Source organism: Oncorhynchus mykiss, chromosome 9 (genome assembly GCF_057628025.1).
Source record: "Oncorhynchus mykiss isolate SJ-2025 chromosome 9, ASM5762802v1, whole genome shotgun sequence".
NCBI lineage: Eukaryota > Metazoa > Chordata > Actinopteri > Salmoniformes > Salmonidae > Oncorhynchus > Oncorhynchus mykiss.
This window is the reverse complement of record NC_143030.1, coordinates 20,075,331-20,098,436: the sequence shown is the minus strand read 5'-3', so window position 1 is coordinate 20,098,436 and position 23,106 is coordinate 20,075,331. Positions and strand designations below refer to the sequence as shown.

The following is a 23,106-nucleotide window of genomic DNA, read 5'->3' as shown; positions in this document are numbered from 1 at the left end:
GGTGGGGCAGGTGCACAATGTACCTGTTTGATGTCCTGTGAGACAGATTAGATGTGGTTTCTCTCAGTCTTGCCCTCTACCTATAGATACGACAGATTAAGCCTGATACAGAGGCTAATCCTTTTGGGCTGTGGCCTGTGTATACACTGTATTTAGTAAATCTAGGCTGATATATTGTAGGTCTATTTATATGGCGCTTTCACTGTTGGATCAACAAGAACTGTTAATACATTTACACTTTGAGCACTTCAACCTGCCTTGCTTCCTGCAACATTGTTGCCCTCACAACTGCTACCAGGTCCCCAATTTATATATGTTTGTAACCTTTTCAACCAATCAAAACAAAGGTTGAACCACTTAAGTCAGTTGTTTGTGTGTATGCCTCTCAAGAAATAAAAAGCTGTGCACAAAGGCTGAGAAACGTTACACTGGTTTGTTATAGTTACCACAAACCAACAACCCTCCTCAAACAGAGAGGAGTTGAGTGGTTATGGTTTGATCTCTTCCTCTTTTGCAGTGAGGGTTTGTGAAGGAGGGTGGTGTGTGTGAAGCTGTTTTTTTCCACTGTGGTCAGAGAGAGACAAATAGAGAGGGTTGTAGATGTCAAAATGATGAATAGGCCTATACAGGAAAAGGTGTATGGGGCTTTCTGTGTTTATCAGAGAGACAGATGTTAATGTTATTTTAGCATACAGTATACTGTAGTTCACTTGTCATATTAATTTCTCGTTTACATTTAATCTATCACTGACAGTGGCGGTCAGTGCCGTTTAAGATGAGGGAGGACAATTTCTTTCCTTATGAGCATGGCCTTATTTCTATTACAGCATATTGGATGACTGTTTTTCAAATTCCATTCACCCAGTTCAATGTAACAACGATAGGTTTACGCTACTACATGATACAAACATTTTCCCTACACCCATCATGAGGTTACAAGCCTATGACAAATTTGAGGTGACAGACAGTGACACACTCTTGCCTGAATCTAATTGATCTAGGGTGTAATCATTAATCCTACAGTTGCAAACGAGTTTCTATTGGATGAATTCAGGTATGTTTATTCCCATTTGCTTCCGTTTAAGAAACGTTTTTCAACAGAATCGGCGGAATGAACACACCACAGATCACATGTAAACATGGGTCACTTTCATAGCAGCCACGTTGTATTCCTTCTTGCATATATGCGCTCTCCTCCTCTCACCTTTTCTCTTCGCTTGTGGACTTCAATGCACAACACATCAGCTGTATGTGACCAGGCAAAAAAATACTTTCCAAGCCAAACCATGTCATAATCACTACACACAGCCTACATCATTGTAACCATATTAGCTAAGGTAACGTCATAGTCAACATGGCTAATAGAACTAAAGCATTAGTAAACCTGCTTCAATCATGCAGTAACGTTACAGTGTACAGTCAGTAAGTAGTTTAGCGATTACACCAGCTGGCCCCGGTGGCAATAAATTAGTAGAACCAAAAGCTTATCTTGACTTGGAAGAGGTCCAGTCATAGCCAGCTAGCTAACATAGCATCCCCCTGTTTGAGCAGGGTGTTTCAGTAGGCTAAACTACCTAGCTGCATTTGCTAGTTAAGTAAGTAAAACTGAACTTTTTGAATTTTTTTACATTTCTGCAGTGCTAGCTAGCTGTAGCTTACACTTTCAGTACTAGATTAATTATCTGATCCTTTGATTGGGTAGACAACATGTCAGTTCATGTTGCAAGGACTCTGATAGGTTTGAGAATGTCCTCCAGAAGTTGTCATAATTACTTTGTAAGTCTATGGAATGGGGTGAGAACCGTGAGCCTCCTAGGTTTTGTATTTAAGTCGATGTACCCAGAAGACGACGGAAACTAGCTGTCCATGGTGCTACCTACAGAGTGCTGTTGAGGCTACTGTAGACCTTCATAGCAAAACAGTGTGTTTTAAACAATTATTTGGTGACATTAATATATTTAATATAGTTTGATCTAAAAAGGATCACTTTTTAAATGTTTTAAAATATGTCTTTTTATGAAATTCACTGAGGAGGATTGTCCTCCCCATCCTCCTCTGAGGAGCCTCCACTGCAGTCTGATAACTCATTTCCTGTGTTATTCCTCTGAACAGTTGACAGACCTGCCTTGTTACCAAGAATCTTCACACACATGTCGCGATACGAAACCTTCAGCCCCGCATCTTGGCCGGCAGCGGGGTGCTAGAGGTGGTTAGCGTCCCGTTCCCTTGATTGGACAGGGCACTATAGATACTTCAGGCTATCTCGGTATAACCAGGACCGCTCGCGTAGCCCTGCCTCTCTTTCTATATCGATACGTTGTCCGCGTAGAGAGGTCTTTTGCCTTGTCACTCTCAACGGTCTAGCTCTAGCTGGGATGTGTGAACCCCACGTTTATCCTCTAGACTCCTTTTACACCACTAATGGATCCTTGAGTTGTTATTAAGCACTAGTCCTACCAGTCTCTATATGATTTCCCTCAGGTTGAGTATTCCCCTTCTGTGATGTATCTAGTTTAAAGTGTGAAGACCTTTAGTCAACTTAGTCTCACTACTCTGCCCGTCGGCTATGTATCGCTTGGATAATAAAACTTAGATAGATCGATAAGACAATTAATGAATCACTACTGGACACACCTTCCTCCTTGTCTTTTAATGGTAACTCACTTTGTATTAGTCTCCGTTTCCAGTGTCCCTGTAGAGGGGAGTGTCAGAGTTGTTATCTCCTGTGCCGTAAACTGTCTTGGGAGGGCGTTTTACTCGAGACAAAATATGGCTACCGTTTATTTTTGGAAAGACTCTGTTTTTTGTGTCTGGGGCAAGCAACCCGGCGGGTGATACAGTGTTCCTCTGTCAATTAAGACTTTGTCACAACGGTACACTCGGTCCAAACGTATACTGCACACAGGGTCAACTGGTCGATAAGTAAACGGACTCTTACCCTAGTATCCAGCAAGTTAGAATCTTTAAAGTAATTTGACCTCGGGCTCAAAATAGCCAGAGGTCAAATGGCTGTCTAAATGAATTCGAGATTCAAGAAGTCAGCGCCAAAGTATCGGCAGTTTCTCTATATATACCTTTTTATCTCTCACTCGAGGTCACGTGAGTGTCCTCCCCTCTACAAACTTGGAGGACACACAGCTGCTTTACCACACATTAACAACAGTTCATATATGGGCATCCATTTATGACAGTGCCCTTACTCTTATAACAGTACATATATGGGCATCCGTTTATGACAGTGCCCTTACTCTTATAACAGTACATATATGGGCATCCGTTTATGACAGTGCCCTTACTCTTATAACAGTACATATATGGGCATCCGTTTATGACAGTGCCCTTACTCTCATAACAGTACATATATGGGCATCCGTTTATGACAGTGCCCTTACTCTATCAGCAATGAGTCTAACAGCTGTTCCCATTCAGAGGTGTCACTTGAGGCAGAGGGTGGTTCTTCCTGACACCAGTCTTGTTCAGTAGTGGGTTGGCTTGAGTCATCTTCTGGTGACGTTGTCCAATCCGGCATTTCAGTAGGCGTGGTCATCTCTGTCTCTACCATTGGTGGGTAAGGCAGGGGAAGAGGACCAGGAGGTAGATCCATTTGGCGTTTTACTACACACAGCTAACTTCTTAATAGCTCCTAAACCATGAAGTCAACCCTTTGCCACCTCTCCACCTATCCTAGTGACTTTAAAGATTCTACTGAAAATGTAAACGTGACCTGGTATGGTCAATGCAATGTTGACATTTGCACAAATATAATTTTATCATCAATGCTCCTTCCTCAGATCATTTCTTTAGTTGTGTTAGTTCTCTCTTCCACCAACAATAAGAACACAGTGTTGCTGTGTCTGCTCCTTTTACAGAAAGAGGAATTTGAGTCAAGATGAACATGACATCAGATGCTCATTTATTCTGTTTCTCTTTAAGGATCTGTAGCTTTCTAATTCTGACAAAGACCCATTTGTGTCACAGCCACAGGGACTGTAGGGTTCCGGTCCAGAGGAAACGCTGGTGTCTTCAGTCACTTACCAGCGGCTCAGAATAGAACACACTTCCTTTAATGGATGAGAAATTGTTTTGTTTATAGAATATGAAGTATGTCAACCATACACAATACATATGGCATCAGATGATGACTTTGTTTGGTTACACTGTGTTTACAGAGGAATGGAGTTGTTGGTCACTGCAGCTTCTAATTCAGTTGTTGAATGAGCCTGAGAAACATTAGAAATCTATAGACATTGTGTCGTTTTTTACCAAATATATTTTAGACTCAATAAAATGGTATAGTTTTGGTCTTCAAATCAAATCAAATTGTATTTGTCACATACACATGGTGTAGAGTCTTCTAGCTTCTAGCTCTATTCCTGGTCTCAGTCTCTCAATGTAAATTAGTCAGTTCTCTCTCTATTTCTCTATTTTTCTCTCTCGTTCTCCCTCTCTGTCTCTGTCTGTGTTTAAGTGCTTTGTGAATTTTCCTCCGGGGAACACTCAACGTGAGTAAATAATCAGAACGTATTTTTCTGCATTTCATCACTCTAACCCGATACAACCACACAAATGGTTCACTAACTGAACATGACTAATTCCCGTTAAAACTTTTCTTTAAAGAGTCATTTGAAAGAGCTACTTGTATCCAGCTTAAGAAATGTATAGCATGTGTCTAATCTGCAAATCTATGTTTCAGCCCTGCCCCGCTATACTGACAGTAAATATCAACTTATTTAAGAAGAAATAGGGAATTATTTAAGAAAAGTGCAAGGGTGCCAATATATTTGGCTGCAACTGTTATACACCTAAAATGTACTTTTATCAAAACTCTACAACAGCTAAACTGTTGGAAATGAATCAACATGATGTGTATCAAATAATATTCAAATCATCTGATTAGGTTGCTTCTCCTCTCTCACAGCTCTTTCCAAAGCTACAGTGAGTGACATACAGTGCCTTGCGAAAGTATTCGGCCCCCTTGAACTTTGCAACCTTTTGCCACATTTCAGGCTTCAAACATAAAGATATAAAACTGTATTTTTTTTGTGAAGAATCAACAACAAGTGGGACACAATCATGAAGTGGAACGACATTTATTGGATATTTCAAACTTTTGTAACAAATCAAAAACTGAAAAATTGGGCGTGCAAAATTATTCAGCCCCCTTAAGTTAATACTTTGTAGCGCCACCTTTTGCTGCGATTACAGCTGTAAGTCGCTTGGGGTATATCTCTATCAGTTTTGCACATCGAGAGACTGAAATTTTTTCCCATTCCTCCTTGCAAAACAGCTCGAGTTCAGTGAGGTTGGATGGAGAGCATTTGTGAACAGCAGTTTTCAGTTCTTTCCACAGATTCTCGATTGGATTCAGGTATGGACTTTGACTTGGCCATTCTAACACCTGGACATGTTTACTTTTGAACCATTCCATTGTAGATTTTGCTTTATGTTTTGGATCATTGTCTTGTTGGAAGACAAATCTCCGTCCCAGTCTCAGGTCTTTTGCAGACTCCATCAGGTTTTCTTCCAGAATGGTCCTGTATTTGGCTCCATCCATCTTCCCATCAATTTTAACCATCTTCCCTGTCCCTGCTGAAGAAAAGCAGGCCCAAGCCATGATGCTGCCACCACCATGTTTGACAGTGGGGATGGTGTGTTCAGAGTGATGAGCTGTGTTGCTTTTACGCCAAACATAACGTTTTGCATTGTTGCCAAAAAGTTCAATTTTGGTTTAATCTGACCAGAGCACCTTCTTCCACATGTTTGGTGTGTCTCCCAGGTGGCTTGTGGCAAATTTAAACAACCCTTTTTATGGATATCTTTAAGAAATGGCTTTCTTCTTGCCACTCTTCCATAAAGGCCAGATTTGTGCAATATACGACTGATTGTTGTCCTATGGACAGAGTCTCCCACCTCAGCTGTAGATCTCTGCAGTTCATCCAGAGTGATGATGGGCCTCTTGGCTGCATCTCTGATCAGTCTTCTCCTTGTATGAGCTGAAAGTTTAGAGGGACGGCCAGGTCTTGGTAGATTTGCAGTGGTCTGATACTCCTTCCATTTCAATATTATCGCTTGCACAGTGCTCCTTGGGATGTTTAAAGCTTGGGAAATCTTTTTGTATCCAAATCCGGCTTTAAACTTCTTCACAACAGTATCTCGGACCTGCCTTGTGTGTTCCTTGTTCTTCATGATGCTCTCTGCACTTTTAACGGACCTCTGAGACTATCACAGTGCAGGTGCATTTATACGGAGACTTGATTACACACAGGTGGATTGTATTTATCATCATTAGTCATTTAGGTCAACATTGGATCATTCAGAGATCCTCACTGAACTTCTGGAGAGAGTTTGCTGCACTGAAAGTAAAGGGTCTGAATAATTTTGCAAGCCCAATTTTTCAGTTTTTGATTTGTTAAAAAGGTTTGAAATATTCAATAAATGTCGTTCCACTTCATGATTGTGTCCCACTTGTTGTTGATTCTTCACAAAAAAATACAGTTTTATATCTTTATGTTTGAAGCCTGAAATGTGGCAAAAGGTCGCAAAGTTCAAGGGGGCCGAATACTTTCGCAAGGCACTGTACAGGGGGGAGGAGACTCTGACTGAAACTACAGATGGTATAAGAATAGTCAGTTATTCAGCCCCTTTAACACAAAGACTAGTACAGAATCAGTCCTGTCTACATGTCTAACAGTGGTTCATATACCTGTGAGAGTGTAAAGGGAAACAAGTTATCCAAGACCAGTGAAGCTGTACAACTGACTGTGTCTGGTAAGTCTATCTAATCATGCAAACAACTCAATGGGCAACTAGAATAATTTTTTTTAACCAGTCCTCTGTCTAATCCCAAATCAACCACAACCTGTCCTGAGTATCTCTCCTCAGTGGCTGAACCCTGGAGACTCAGTGACTCTGAGCTGTGAAGTTGACAAGACGTCTACAGACTGGAGGTTCTCCTGGTACAGGACTGTTCCCTACAGAGCTGGGTTACCCTCCCTATCAGACAAGTCTTGCTCTCCATGTGTTTATGGAGGGGATAGCTGAAGCTGAGGCTAGCTGGGATACCAGTCGTTACCATAACTTAGCTTTGGGGGGAGGCATCTGTGCATGGTGGTTGTAAAAATGAACTAACATCTGCACATTCTGATACCAAACTGATCTAATCTCAGACCTCTATTCTCATTCCATCCTCCTTTCCTTCAATAAAGAGGAAGGAACCAGTGTGAGGTCATGTAGCCAATCATAAGAAGAAGTTGGTCAGAAAATGAACACGCCATCAACCGCTACTCTTTTTTTCTCACAGCCTTTGTACGTTTCTCAATCATTTTCTCTATTTTTCTGTGTGACGGTGAAGAGGCGTGATCTAAACAGTCTGTCATATAGGAAGTAGAGGGGTTTGTCAGAAGAACTGTAGTTGTAGAGAAGGTCACCTGTCAGTGGGACAGAATGGAGAACACATTGCTCTGTGTGCTGCTCTGTAAGTAAGGACGTATTAGTGTTTGTGTGTTTGTCTATGAGCACAATGCACTAATGTTAATATTACTATTCTATTACTATAGTGGTATACACTACTGTATTACTACTGTATTGTAATGACTTTTGTCTTTGTTGAAGTGCTGAGTATCCTCATCTACTGTGGACACTGTGATGAAGATGATGGTAGATATTCATTTATTTGATCAAACCTCCATCTCTTTATGTTTCATCATCTTTGTCTCTGCTTTTCCTTCCTCACTCACGTTCATTAATGTTATGAGAAAAGGGGATTCAGTTGTGTATGTATGATCTGTAAAGAGGTAGGAAACATAGTTTATGTACATGTTTTATTTGACTGATAGGTAATTGTGTTATGATGGTTGTGTTTATGCAGGTAGACTAAAGTCTGTATTGGAGCCAGTATGATACGTCATACCAGCCATATTTCTGCCTGCTTGAACTCCAACAACTCAGATACACATGAAAACATGAAATGACTTAGGGAATCGATAGAACATCCTTTAGAAATGCACAAAAACAATTTAACATTCAAAATGAGTGAACCTTTCCGTTAAGTTTTAAAAAATTGGCAATTTTGTCATGTGAAAATGAATTAAAAAAGTTATGTAATCACATGTGAAAATCCACATGTGAAACTTAATGTGAAATATCAGCCCCAGAAGTCTCAACTCATAACCACATCTGAAATCATGTGGTTTTTCCATAAGGGCAGTCTAACAGCATCTAACCAGTCTAACAGCATCTAACCAGTCTGACAGCATCTCACCATTCTGAAAAGCATCACATCATTCTGAAAAGCATCTGACCATTCTGACAGCATCTCACCATTCTGACAGCATCTCACCATTCTGAAATGCATCTCACCATTCTGAAAAGCATCACACCATTCTGAAAAGCATCTAACCATTCTGACAGCATCTCAACATTCTGAAATGCATCTCACCAGTCTGAAAAGTATCTGACCATTCTGACAGCATCTCAACATTCTGAAATGCATCTCACCAGTCTGAAAAGCATCTGACCATTCTGACAGCATCTCACCATTCTGAAAAGCATCTCACCATAATCTCATGGAGCATGAATGTACTGATAGGAATGAGAGCTCTCATGATCTGACTTTGCTGTCATAATGACATGAATGAAAGAGCTAATCAGAGCTAATCTTCCACACAGGAAGTTGCAGACACTTGTAGAATCTGTGCCAAGGCTCATTGAAGCTGTTCTGATGGCTTGTGGTGCCCCAACACCCTAATAAGACACTTTATGTTGGTGTTTCCTTTATTTTGGCAGTTACCTGTAGCAGCAAGCTACATGGAGAATGGAAGAGTTTGATAAGGAAAATGTCTCGAATTGCGCAAAACGGAATATAGTATTTCGGATAAAGTTCAGAACGACACAATTTCATGCATACAACGTTAAAATACCTGCATCATTAAACTGAGAGCTTTACCGTTTCTAAAATGACATGTTAGGGTGATTTTAGAGACTGTTCATGTTTTTTGGGGGTTCCCCATAAGGAGGATGAGGAAGTGATTTGCTGTTTAGGATAAGTTTTAAATCACAAAAAACGTGTCTGAACTGTTCTATAACATGGTATTTACATTTAAAAATTGACATTTTGTTGTAAAAATGCAAACTTCTCCTTTAATATCAGTGAATAACTCTGCACATGAGTTGATAGTGAGATGCTATTCAGTCATTTCAACCATTTATTGTAATACTGGCATACTTATTACTTTGTGGACTGGAGCCCCACTTAATATGTTGGCCTTTCCCTGTTTCAATATTCAAGTAGTGGATGTATTGTTATACTGAAGCTCTTTATTGAAATTTTTATCCATTGATGTTTCTGTCTGAGAGAGAACGTAAAGAATGTGGTAAGAGCTGGAAGTATTTATTTGCACGATATACACTGAGTGAACAAAACATTAAGAACACCTTCCTTCCAACTGTTAATTCAGTTAGTTGTCTGTGTTGTGTCTGTGCAGAGAGACATGTAGCTGTTCTGACCCTCCAACCCAACTGGACCCAGATATTCATTGGAGAGACTGTTACTATGAGATGTGGCATACAGGGAGGAGGAGACTCTGACTGGAACTACATATGGTATCATAATAGTCCGTTAGTGATCCCCTTTAACACAAAGACTGAGTACAGAATCAGTCCTGTCTACATGTCTAACAGTGGTTCATATACCTGTGAGGGTGTGAAGGGAAACAAGTTCTCCAAGACCAGTGAAGCTGTACAACTGAAAGTGTCTGGTAAGTCTATTTAAGATTATACAAGTCATGATGGTTGCTCAAATATGTTTAAGATTAAAAGTTTGAATCCTGCCTTTCCTTCATAACAGGTAAACCCAAGGCTGTCCTGAGTGTCTCTCCTCAGTGGCTGAACCCTGGAGACTCAGTGGCTCTGAACTGTGAAGTTGACAAGACGTCTACAGCCTGGAGGTTCTCCTGGTACAGGACTGTTCCCTACAGAGCTGGGTTACCCTCTCTATCAGACAAGTCTTACTCTCTACAGCCCCTATCTGAAAATGTGACTAGTGAAGACTCCTACACTCTGATCCCTGCTGGTCCTACTCCCACAGGAGGATATGTGTGTAGAGCTGGGAGAGGAGACCCAGTCTATGACACACACTACAGTGAACCTCAGTTTCTCTGGTCAGGAGGTAACTAAACGCATTGAAACATATTTAAGTCTCCCTCGTGTATAATATATATTATTTTACTAAAGGTTTGACTCTGTCTCTCATTGTTTCAGATCTGCAGCCTTCAGTGTTTCTCAGAATAAGTCCCAACACAACTCAACACTTTAGATCAAAGTCTCTCTCACTGAGCTGTGAGCTGAAAGGGAACTCTACTGGATGGAGACTGATGAGATACACAGAGAGAGGAGTAGAGTCAGGGTGTGTCTCTAACTGGGGATCAATAACAGGGTCTACATGTACCATCAGGTCCACATACACAGGGGACAGTGGAGTGTACTGGTGTGAGTCTGGATCAGGAGAGTACAGTAATGCTGTCAACATCACAGTGCATGGTACGTCTATTGTACGACATTCACACACAAAAACAAAATTTCATGATAATAGGATGTTCAATTCTGTAACCGAAATGCATCTCTTATAAAATAGAAGATCATAATATTTTGAGGGTGATGACTCTAGTATGCAGATTTACAGTATTATTTATATATTATGTTAAACAGCTGGTAATGTGATCCTGGAGAGCCCTGTCCATCCCCTGACTGAAGGAGACTCTGTGACTCTGCGCTGCAAATACAGGACAACCAGCTCAAACATCAAGGCTGATTTCTACAAAGATGGAGTACTCATCAAAAATGAGACCACGGGAGAGATGACCATCCCTGCAGTATCCAAATCAGATGAAGGATTCTACACATGCAAATACCCTGACAAGGGAGAATCACCAGAGAGCTGGATGACAGTGAGAGGTGAGAAAACGATTCTGATCACAAGTTACCTTTTCATCATCTGTGTGATAGTGATTTTAGTGTTGAAGTTAAAAAACGTTTGGATTTGCAATCCCATAGAAAATATGACCTCTAAACTAAATTATCAAAATATACAGGCTTGTCTGTAGTCCTATATTACCTCTCTCAGAGTCTGATGGTGTTGTGCTGTTCTCTCTCCAGCCGTAGCTCCTGGATCCTCTACACCAGTCCTAGTAGGAGTGGTTGTGGGTCTGGTTGTTGCTGGTGTTCTACTGGTCATTCTCCTCGTCCTGCTGTGGAGATTTAAAAACGCCAAAGGTAAGATTTGTCTTATTCATCATTTAACTCTGTAGTTCATGTTTAGTTAGAAAAATGTGTAATTACAATAGTTCAATACAGATAATACCCTATACAATAGTTTGCATTTCTCATTACAGGTTCCTGTTTTAACAGAATATTATTGTGAGTACACCTGTCTCTCAACTATAATTATTCAGTAATATATCGTCTTAGTTCTTCATGAGTATCTCTCTCCCTCTAGGCACCCCCAGACCCAGTGCACCAACCAGGACCCCCAACAGGACCAAGGATCTACCCAGGGTCAGGCTCCTGATGCTGGGTATACATGTCTGCAGCATGGTCAGTTTCTCAGCCCAGACTTTACCACTCTCTGTAACCTCATACACTGTCTCATCAACATCCACTTTATATAACATGTTACTGTACTCTCTGTCCCTGAGGGAGAACCAACCTAACTAACCTGTCTCTCTCTTCTTTGACCAACAGGTGGTGTTCACGTCTACGATACGATCAATCCCTCAGACAACTATAATAATGGTACTGTATACTGTGTTATGTTTAGTATGACTACAGGATAGAGTTAGTGCTGCTGTTCTTCATGTGTTTAGTATGAATACAGTATAGAGTTACTGCTGCTGTTCTTCATGTGTTTAATATGAATACAGTATAGAGTTACTGCTGCTGTTCTTCATGTGTTTAATATGAATACAGTATAGAGTTACTGCTGCTGTTCTTCATGTGTTTAATATGAATACAGTATATTACTGCTGCTGTTCTTCATGTGTTTAGTATGAATACAGTATAGAGTTACTGCTGCTGTTCTTCATGTGTTTAATATGACTAACACTAAGACTAAGGGCTGTATTCAGTCCATATCGTGGAAGTTCAGCGTTACAGTGTGATTTAAATTTAAAGGCAATGTACCCACGTTAGTGGAGACTACATTCAAGATAAACACTGTACATTTAGACTCAATCAGAAATTACCTTTACATTTCTGTCTGTCAATCTGTAACCCTTCATCAATACAGACTGAATAGTCTTAAGTAGAGATATTAGTGTATCACCTGTATGTTTCAGATGCTGCTGTTGGACCAAGTCATTTGACATACGCCCAGATTCAACTCACAAAGTTGGACAAGAAAAATAATGGTGACTATCTGTGACATCAATGAATAATGTGCAGTGTGTCAAAGATTAGTTAAAACATTTACAATAAATGTTTTATTTTTCTCAGAAAAGCCAGCTGATCCAAAAGAAAGTCCAGTCTACTCTGAGGTGAAGACAGGAAAGGCCACAAGTAAGACCCATTCTACTAGTTGGCAGTTAGTCACTAAAGTCACAATTTGGGAGTTTTGATGAAGAGGCAGAATATTAAATAAGATAATTCCTTAATTTGTTGACTGGAAATGTCCATTGTCATCAGCAGCTGGACCTGTTGATGTGACCTATGCTGAGGTTGTCCTCCAAAAGAAGACCAAAGCCAAGAAGAAGAGGTAAGACTGGACATCCCTCCCTCCATATTCCCCATATCAGAACCTCATACTTCTGACCACATATTGAATATCTCTGTATTTTGTCCTCACTCCCTACAGAAACAACAACCCCACCTGAGACAGATTCAGTCTATTCTCAACTGAAGCCAGGCACAACCCCAGGTAAGACTAATATCCATATGCTATTGATACTAATATGATACTTATATGTAACCCTCTCACAACAGACTTGGACAGATCAGCAAGGGAATAATGGTTTAAAGTACATCTCAGTATTTAAAATGTTATGATACTGACTCAATCGAAGGGAAAACAAGAGGCTAGGGATATTACTAATAGATAAAAAGGCATATATTACTGTGAATGACTCAAAGAAAATACAAACACATACAGAATGCAATTGTACGTGAATATATTACAATATTGGAATAAAAATATAACCCTAGGGTATAGAGACTGCACTCAAACTCAATTAATTACACTGTTCAAGCTTGCAAACTAATGTTGGTGCATTGGAGCTCAATGAATTTCGATAGAAACCAAATGATTCAGCAAATGAATGGGAAACCCCAGTGTTCCTCACAGTACCGTAGCATACCCCCTGAAACGATAAATCCAAGGCCAATGCCTTTCTATAATCCATGGCGGAAAATGCTTTGCATGCAACAGAAGGGATGTCCAGCGTCATTAAAGAAGTCCTCAGGTCTCTCGAAACAAAACAGCTCCCGACCTGACAAGCTAAGCTACCATGACAAAATTCTCCATATAGCAATAGGCGAATTCGGGCAAATTGGACAGATACTTAACAGGACTATCTGTACACATGTAACAGGTAAGTAAACTTAAGCAACAGTCTCTTTGCTAAATGGAATCTCTTCAAATGTAAAAGTTTGAAATTCAACAACTATAGTGTCCGTCTCAGTTCTCCTCATGTCTCCAGCAGCATCACCCCTTCGAGCGCCTCAAAAGTCCTCTGCCACAGCAAACCCAGAGTTTACGCGATTGTCCCAAAACTTTAGCAAGGCTTCCCATTGGTTAAACCAAATCAGTTTACTTAGTTTACATGAACATAAAATGTCCAAATAATTGAGTGGACTGTACATCAAAGAATTCAACAAACTGTGACTCTGAGAGGCCCAGTGCAATCAAAAACATGATTTTAATATATATTTCCACACTATGATGTTACAATAATACTGTGAAATTGTTACAATTATAATCATGCCCTTTTAGTGAAGAGCTGTTTTGAAAAGACAGATAGACATTACAGCATGTTTTGGTTGGAAGGAATGTTTGACATGTCATTTATTTGATGCTTGCACATGAAAGTAACGTAACATAGGCTTAACAGCAGAGGCTGTAGTAAAATTACATGTTTCTAATACATGGTTTATCAGGTTATTACACCTTTATGGAATTAATGCTCATATATCATAGTATACTGTATCTATTGACAGTATATCTCTGTTTTATTCTTAGGACTTTGTTTGACTGCAAGCACTAAACAAATGTTGTGTGGTGATATGTTACAGGTCCTTGAGGGAGATGGAGGGATAAATAACTTTGTGTGGTGATATGTTACAGGTCCTTGAGGGAGATGGAGGGACACACCATCAGAGGAGACGTAGGAGCCATCTGGGAACATGGGTTATGCATGCTGGATGCACGCAAGCACACACACATGCAGGCATGCTCACACACACACATGCACACGAACACACAAATACAGAAAAAACACATTCACTCTTACAAGTGAACATGTGAAGTATTCCAAAAACACGTTTTCATGTGATCACGTGATATTATTTGAAGTTAATGTGATAACGTGATCTTATTTGAAGTTAATATGATAACATGTGACAACATGTGACAACATATGACATGGAACTGCACATGTGAAAACGTGATTTCACGTTACATTTCTCATGTGTTTGTTCTGTGAGGGACACACACACAATAACACCTTGTACATGAAGGATTTGTATGTTATTTTAATTTACCAGATAAATACAACAAATATATTCTATTTAACCCTGTGTGTATTACTGTAACAGCTTAAATAAAGGATATGTTGTAATGATGATACATCTTATAAACAGCTACAGTAATTATATCTGCTTTGTATTGTGTATTGAATTGTTTGGTTGTAAATATACTGAAATGTATTATCATTGATTCATTATTTCTGTCATTCAGATGATAGAATAACATATTTTGTATATGAATGTCACAGTCACGTTCGTTGAATGGAGGAGACCAAGGCACAGCGAATACATGATTTTAATGAAGACGAAGAGCACTTAACAAACTATACAAAAACAACAAACCGAACGTGAAGCTATATAATACTAATGCAGACACAGGCATCTAGACATAGAAAATAACCCACGAAATACCCAAAGAAGATGGCTGCCTAAATATGGTTCCCAATCAGAGACAACGATAAACAGCTGCCTCTAATTGAGAACCAATCTAGACAACCATAGACATACAAAACACCAAAATGGTAAACAACCCCATAAACATACAAAACCCCTAGACAGTACAAAAACACAAGCATCACCCATGTCACACCCTGACCTAACCAAAATAATAAAGAAAACAAAGAATACTAAGGTCAGGGCGTGACAGTATCCCCCCCCCCAAAAGATGCGGACTCCCGGCCGCACACCTAAACCTATATGGGAGGGTCTGGGTGGGCATGACTCAGCGGTGGCGGTTCTGGCTCGGGACGTGGATCCCGCTCCACTTCTGACTCGTCAAACTTACTTAATGTCTCTGGAGCGGGAACCCTCACCGCCGACCACGGACTAGACGATGCCACTGGACTAATGGTCGAGTCTGGAGTGAGTGGCGCCTCTGGATTGGAGGGAGATTCTGGCGGATCCGGACCGGAGGGAGACTCTGGCGGATCCGGACCGGAGGGAGACTCTGGCGGATCCGGACTGCGACCCGTCGTGGTAGGTTCCGGACTGCGACCCGTCGTGGTAGGTTCCGGACTGCGACCCGTCGTGGTAGGTTCCGGTCTGCGGCCCGTCGTAGGAGGTTCCGGTCTGTAGACTACCGCCGGACGCTCTGGACTGGGTACTGTCGCCGGACGCTCTGGACTGGGTACTGTCGCCGGACGCTCTGGACTGGGTACTGTCGCCGGACGCTCTGGACATGGTACTGTCGCCGGACACTCTGGACATGGTACTGTCGCCGGACACTCTGGACTGGGTACTGTCGCCGGACGCTCTGGACTGGGTACTGTCGCCGGACGCTCTGGACTGGGTACTGTCGCCGGACGCTCTGGACTGGGTACTGTCGCCGGACGCTCTGGACTGGGTACTGTCGCCGGACGCTCTGGACTGGGTACTGTCGCCGGACGCTCTGGACTGGGTACTGTCGCCGGACGCTCTGGACTGGGTACTGTCGCCGGACGCTCTGGACTGGGTACTGTCGCCGGACGCTCTGGACTGGGTACTGTCGCCGGACGCTCTGGACATGGTACTGTCGCCGGACGCTCTGGACTGGGTACTGTCGCCGGACGCTCTGGACTGGGTACTGTCGCCGGACGCTCTGGACTGGGTACTGTCGCCGGACGCTCTGGACTGGGTACTGTCGCCGGACGCTCTGGACTGGGTACTGTCGTCGGACGCTCTGGACTGGGTACTGTCGCCGGACGCTCTGGACATGGTACTGTCGCCGGACGCTCTGGACATGGTACTGTACAAACATTTATTGGAGCTGCCTCTCGGGCTTCCGTGCTAGCCGTGTACCCATATATCGTCGCCGTTCCTCCTGTGCTCTCTCCACTTGCTTCCATGGCAGGGTCTTGTCCCCTGCCATTACCTCCTCCCAGGTCCAGGATGTTTTACCGTCCAGTATTTTGTCCCGAGTCCACAATTCCACAAAGCGCTGTTCCTCCTTATCACGCTGCTTGGTCCTTTTATGGTGGGTAATTCTGTCATGTTCGTTGAATGGAGGAGACCAAGACGCAGCGTGAGATGAATACATGATTTTAATGAAGACGAAGAACACTTAACAAACTATACAAAAACAACAAACCAAACGTGACGCTATATAATACTAGGGCAGACACAGGCAACTAGACATAGAAAATAACCCACAAAATACCAAAAAAAAGATAGCTGCCTAAATATGGTTCCCAATCAGTGACAACGATAAACAGCTGCCTCTAATTGAGAACCAATCTAGGCAACCATAGACATACATAAACACCTAGATGGTTAACAACCCCATAAACATTCAAAAACCCTAGACAGTACAAAAACACATACATCACCCATGTCACACCCTGACCTAACCAAAATAATGAAGAAAACAAAGAATACTAAGGTCAGGGCGTGACACATGTACATGTTTGCTTCTAATAACCTGTACTTTTACAGAATCTTTGCATCATGATTTTTTAATAAACTTTTTATTTTATCCACCAGATGGAATGAATGCTTTGTTACAGTAAACAGATATTTTCCTCATGGTCAACTGTTCCATACAACCAACCTACTTTGGTCAGCTCTCCTTTCAGCCTAATAGAGTTCTTGTCTCCTCAACATTACAGGAAAAGTGTTAGGAAGGAAACATTGTTGACAGCCTCACAACATTGTTGACAGCCTCACTCAATAATGAAATGTTAGACATTACATTGGATACTGACTTTAATACACAAAGAATACCCCTGGTAATAGAATACAATACAATATAATGCAATACAATAGAACTCTCCAAACTAGTACTTTAGGTTGATCAGTTATAGTTCAGTTGTAACATCAGGAAATACTAACGGAAATACATATGAAGAACTTGAGACACTGACATCCTTTCTCTGATAAAAATATAGTGATGTGCAACATTTTATAACCCCCCTCATCTAAGATAGTAATGACCTCTTACTATACTTCAACATTAAAACCTGTTGAGGATATGGCAGACAAACGCCCCCTTTGGAGAGATTGGGTACCCCTAGTAAACTGGAAAAAAAATCTTTCAAAAATTGTTAATATATGCAAATAAAAATTATTATTGGATAGAAAACACTCTAAAGATTCTAAAACCGTTGGAATTATGTCTGTAAGTATAGCAGAACTCACAGGGCAGGCATTCTTCCAAACTAGTTTCTGTGGCCATGAAAGTTGGAGCAACTTTGACGTCATGCCCCCACCCCTCCCAACCAGCTATGATTCTGGGGACACTTTCTATCTCTTCCGCTAGATGTCCTCTTTCATTAGAGCTTCAAACCGTTCAAATCGCGCGAGAATTGACCCTATGGGAGTGAAATTAGTGCGTGCCACGAGAGAATAGGCTGTGCGTATGGGCGCGAATTGGTCACAGTCATTCCTTTGTTTCCAGCACTGAAGAGAAGGGCAGACGATGGGCGATTGAATTGAAGTTTGTTTTGCACGTCTAAAACATCATAAAGCTTGCTTCTGCACTTAGTTTGACCTGTTTAGTCGACATATAATGTGTAATTTTGAAGTTTTGATGCGCAACTTATCCGGACCAGAGGACGTTTTGGGTGCATTTCAGCTGATGTTATTAGCAGTAGCTAATACAAAGACGCAAGACTTGAAACCAAACGATGTATTGGGTAAGTATGAAGCCTTCCAGAACATTCTGAACGAAGACCATCGAAGGTAAGGGAATATTTATGCTTAAATCTGTGTTTCTGTTGACTCCAACATTACGTGGAAATGTAGCTTGGAACTGAGCGCTGTCTCACAATATGGAATAGTGTGCGATTTCTGTAACGTTAAAAATAAATCTAACACAGCGGTTGCATAAAGAAGCAGTGTATCTTTCTAACTATATGTAGAACATGTATATTTAGTCAAAGTTTATGATGTCTATTTTACGTTATCTTGCCGCGCTACATAGATTTCCTGCGGGCGTTTTTGAGTAATTTCTGAAGGTGAACTCACTGTAAATGGACATTTATGGATATAAATGGCATATTATTGAAAAAAAAAAATATGTACTGTGTAATATGTCATATTACTGTCATCTGATGAAGATTTTCAAAAGGTTAGTGAGCGATTTATTTTTTAATCCTGCGTTTGTTGATTGCATGTTTTGGCTATTGAAATGAGCTGTGTCTGGTGGTGGTTTTACATATATATGTGCTATGTTTTCGCCGTAAAACATTTTAGAAATCTGACTTGCTGGCTAAATGAACAAGATGTTTATCTTTCATTTGAGCTATTGGACTTGTTAATGTGTGGAGGTTAAATATTTTTAAGAATATTTTTGCGTTCCATGCGCCACCGTTCCAGCTGCACGTGGGAGGGTTGATCCCCAATTGGGAACCAGTATCGTAGACAGGTTAAACTACTGTAGTTCTACAACCAACACACACAAATGCCTTGACTGTTTTTAATAAACTGAAAAATGTAAATGTGCACATTCACACCTATGATTGCAAAGGGGTCTTCCAAGTAAACAAAGGTCAGACTCATAAGTTAGAATGTGATATAACATGGTAACAATATTGAATGTTTCCATACTGTGTTGAATTGGTAATCTAAGTACAGTATGCGTGACTATGAGTTCTTGCAATTTGCCTCCTCATCCTACAGACAAGGTCAAGGTGATTAATGACATTAGTGGTTGTCTGACTCTGACTGATATTTCACCTCATGGTTGGTAAGACCACTGTTCCAGTTAGGGGGGTTATGTGTCTATGTGTTTAGACCTATGTGGACAGACAGACAGATAGACAGACATACATTCTCGGAGGCAGCACAGCATTTTTAGGCGGAGCACACGAGGAGATTGCATGAGTCAGGTTGGAGACCTGCGCCAACTCCTCGTGCTTACTGTGGGGAGTGTGTAACTGGTCAGGCGCAGTGTTATGCGGTGGAGCGCACGGTGGCTCAGGAGCACTGAGCCGGCACCTTCCTTCCTGGCAGGATAACTATTCTAGCCCGGCCAATGCGAGGAGCTGGAATAGAGCGCACCGGGCTAGAATAGTTATCCTGCCAGGAAGGAAGGTGCCGGCGCAGTGCTCCTGGTCTCCAGTATACCTCCTTGGACCAGGATATCCTGCACCGGCTCTGCGCACTGTGTCTCCGGTGAGTGTGCACAGCCCAGTGTGTCCTGTGCCAGCGCCCTGGATGCCATTTGCAGGGCGAAAATAAACATCCAGCCAGGACAGGTTGTGTTAGCTCTATACTCCAGACCTCCAGTGCGCCTCCACGGTCCAGTACGTCCTGTGCCTGCTCCCCGCACTCGCCCTGAGGTGCGTGTTACCAGCCCGGTACCACCAGTGCCGGCACCACGTACCAGGCCTACAGTGCGCCTCGGCAGTCCAGAGCGTCCGGTGACAGTACCCAGTCCAGAGCATCCGGCGACAGTACCCAGTCCAGAGCTTCTGGTGACAGTTCACAGACCGGAACATCCAGCGAAGTTCCACAGTCCGGAGCCTCCAACGACGGGCGGGCCACAGTCCGGAACCTCCAACGACGGGCCACAGTTCGGAACCTCCAACGACGGGCCACAGACCGGAGCCTCCAACGACGGGCCACAGTCCGGAACCTCCAGCGATGGGCCACAGTCCGGAGCCTCCAACGACGGGCCACAGTCCGGAACCTCCAGCGACGGGCCACAGTCCGGAACCTCCAGCAACGGGCCACAGTCCGGAGATTCCAGCGACGGGCCACAGTCCCTGAGCCTCCATCGACGATCCCCAGTCCGGAGCCTCCATCGACGGGCCACAGTTCGGAGCCTCCAGCGACGGGCCACAGTCCGGAGCCTATGGTGAGGATCTGCAGTCCAGAGCCTCCGGCGAGGATCCACAGGTCAGTGCTACAAGGGCGGAGGGATCAGTGTAAAGAAGGGTGGCGGCGTCCAGAACCAGAGCCGCCACCGAAGTTAGATGCCCACCCAGACCCTCCCATATAGGTTTAGGTTTGCGGCCGGGAGTCCGCACCTTTGGGGGTTGGGGGTACTGTCACGCCCTGACCTTAGTTATCGTTGTTTTCTTTATGATTTCTGTTAGGTCAGGGTGTGACGAGGGTGGTTTGTTTAGTTTTGTATTGTCTAGAGGGTTTTGTATGTCTTGGGTTTTTTTGTAAGTTAGGTGTTTATATGTCTATGGTTGCCTAGATTGGTTCTCAATCAGAGGCAGCTGTTAATAGTTGTCTCTGATTAGGGACCATATTTAAGTAGCCATATTCCTTGGGTATTTTGTGGGTTGTTATTCTATGTCTAGTTGCCTGTTCTGCACTAGCCATATTTGCTTCACGGTTCATTTTGTTGTTTTTGTTAGTTTTGTTCAGTGTTCATTCTTTATTAAATAACTGTGCACGCTTACCACTCTGCGCCTTGGTCTCCTCATTATAACGACCGTGAAAGATATTGTATCATAATAGCATGACAGCTTTCCAATAATACATGAATTGACATTTTTGGTTCACATACACTGAGCATACATTAGGAACACCTTCCTAATCTTGAGTTGCACACCCCCTCCCCCCCGGTTTGCCTTCAGAACAGCCTCCATTCGTCTGGGCATGTACTCCACAAGGTGTCGAAAGCATTCCTCAGGGATGCTGGCTCATGTTGACTCAAGTTGGCTGGATGTCCTTTGGGTGGTGGAACATTCTTGATACACACGTGAATCTGTTAAGCGTGAAAAACCCAGGAGCGTTGAAGTTCTTGACACGCTTGGCATCTACTACCATACCCTATTTAAAGGCACTTCAATATTTTGTCTTGCGGCCTCCCGGGTGGTGCAGTGGTCTAAGGCACTGCATCACAGTGCTAGCTGTGCCACTAGAGATTCTGGGTTCGATCCCAAGCTCTATCGCAGCCGTCCGCGACCGGGAGGCCCATGGGGCGGCGCACAATTGGCCCAGCATCATCCAGGTTAGGGAGGGTTTGGCCGGCAGGGATATCCTTGTCTCTTTGTGCACTGGCGGGCTGGGCGAAGTGCACGCTGACCAGGTCGCCAGGTGTACTGTGTTTCCTCTGACACATTGGTGTGTCTGGCTTCCGGATTGGATGTACGTTGTGTCAAGAAGCAGTGCGGCTTGGTTGGGTTGTGTTTCGGATGACGCGTGCCTCTCCTGAGTCTGTACGGGAGTTGCAGCGATGAGACAAGACTGTAACTACTACCAATTGGATACCATGAAATTGGAGAGAAAAAAATATATATATATATATCCATATATATATATATTTTGTCTTGGCCGTTCACCTCAATCCATGTCTCAATTGTGTCAAGGCTTAATAATCCTTCTTTAACCTTCACCTTCATCTACACTGATCGAAGTGACATGATCGAAGTAACAAGTGACATGAGGGATGATAGCTTTCACCTTGATTCACCTGGTCAGTCTATGTCATGGAAAGAGCAGGTGTTCTTAATGTTTTGTATACTCTGTGTATATTTTGGAGGCTACTTATACAGCGAATTGGTATATAAAGTATATTTATAATTATTTGACAAATATTTAGGTCGACAATAATTGTATTACACAATTTCTGATATATTACATGCTTTACTTTTATTTTCCTGCATAAGTAAAATCAGGATTCTGCCTATTCTGTCATTCATTTCAATTAGACTGGTTTGGATTTCTCCCTGAATAATATGGCTGCCATCTTTACCCCATTTTGGAATTTTAAGTGTCCATGACATAGCCCCTCCAGAAATGTAATAAAATCTCTAAGGTCACTGCTCCTGAGAATCAGAAGCCGGTCGCCATGGAGACTACCAGTCACAGGAAGTTACATCACAACAACATGTTAATTGAAACGTAGAAGGGGGGCCATTGTAAGTAACCTCGAAACCACTTCCTCCTGAAAACACATGGGCGGGTGGAAGCAAGTGGGCGGGTTTTTCATGTACCATGAGTATGCAGGATAGCTCATGCAAACCCTTCTGCAGGCATATGAGGCCAATATGAGGAACCACACACTGTATTATCACATCCTCTGTCTCTGTCTCTAAGTCTCTCTCTCTCACTTCAATTCAATTCAAAGGGCTTTATAGGCATGGGAAACATATGTTTACATTGCCAAAGCAAGTGAAATAAATCAATTTAGACATTACACACAAAAAGTTCCAAGACAATATACATATTATGACTATATACAATGTTGTAATGATGTGCAAATAGATAAACATAAATACGGGCTGAATTTACAATTGTGTTTGTGGCAACAAGTCACAAATGTTGCTGCTGTGATGGTACACTGGTATTTCAGCCAATAGATTTGGGAGTTTATCAAAATTGGATTTGTTCTTTTTGGGTCTGTGTAATCTGAGGGAAATATCTGTCTCGAATATGGTCATACATTTGGCAGGAGGATAGGAAGTGCAGCTCGGTGTCCACCTCATTTTGTGGGCAGTGTGC

At 42.3% G+C, this 23,106-nt stretch overlaps 2 protein-coding genes across 6 annotated transcripts in view; one reads left to right on the top strand and one right to left on the bottom strand.

The window, feature by feature from the left end:
* Positions 1 to 23,106, bottom strand: part of LOC149980822 (ciliated left-right organizer metallopeptidase-like) — an 81,663-nt gene that overhangs the window by 27,928 nt on the left and 30,629 nt on the right.
* LOC110532941 (Fc receptor-like protein 3) lies at positions 7,114 to 14,855 on the top strand. 5 transcript variants are annotated; one of them, XM_090183713.1, is made up of 15 exons: positions 7,114 to 7,474; positions 7,612 to 7,656; positions 9,483 to 9,755; positions 9,845 to 10,165; positions 10,258 to 10,536; positions 10,705 to 10,950; positions 11,152 to 11,268; positions 11,388 to 11,412; positions 11,492 to 11,589; positions 11,737 to 11,787; positions 12,330 to 12,401; positions 12,487 to 12,549; positions 12,679 to 12,745; positions 12,845 to 12,907; positions 14,330 to 14,855. In XM_090183713.1, exons 1-14 carry the CDS (start codon positions 7,444 to 7,446, stop codon positions 12,861 to 12,863), a joined length of 1,707 nt encoding a protein of 568 aa, XP_090039839.1. In that variant the 5' UTR covers positions 7,114 to 7,443; the 3' UTR covers positions 12,864 to 12,907; positions 14,330 to 14,855. The 5 variants fall into 5 exon arrangements, with proteins under 5 accessions (XP_090039839.1, XP_090039838.1, XP_090039837.1 ...); XM_090183712.1 differs by having other exon boundaries at positions 12,676 to 12,745; XM_090183711.1 differs by lacking the exons at positions 7,114 to 7,474; positions 7,612 to 7,656 and having other exon boundaries at positions 7,673 to 9,755.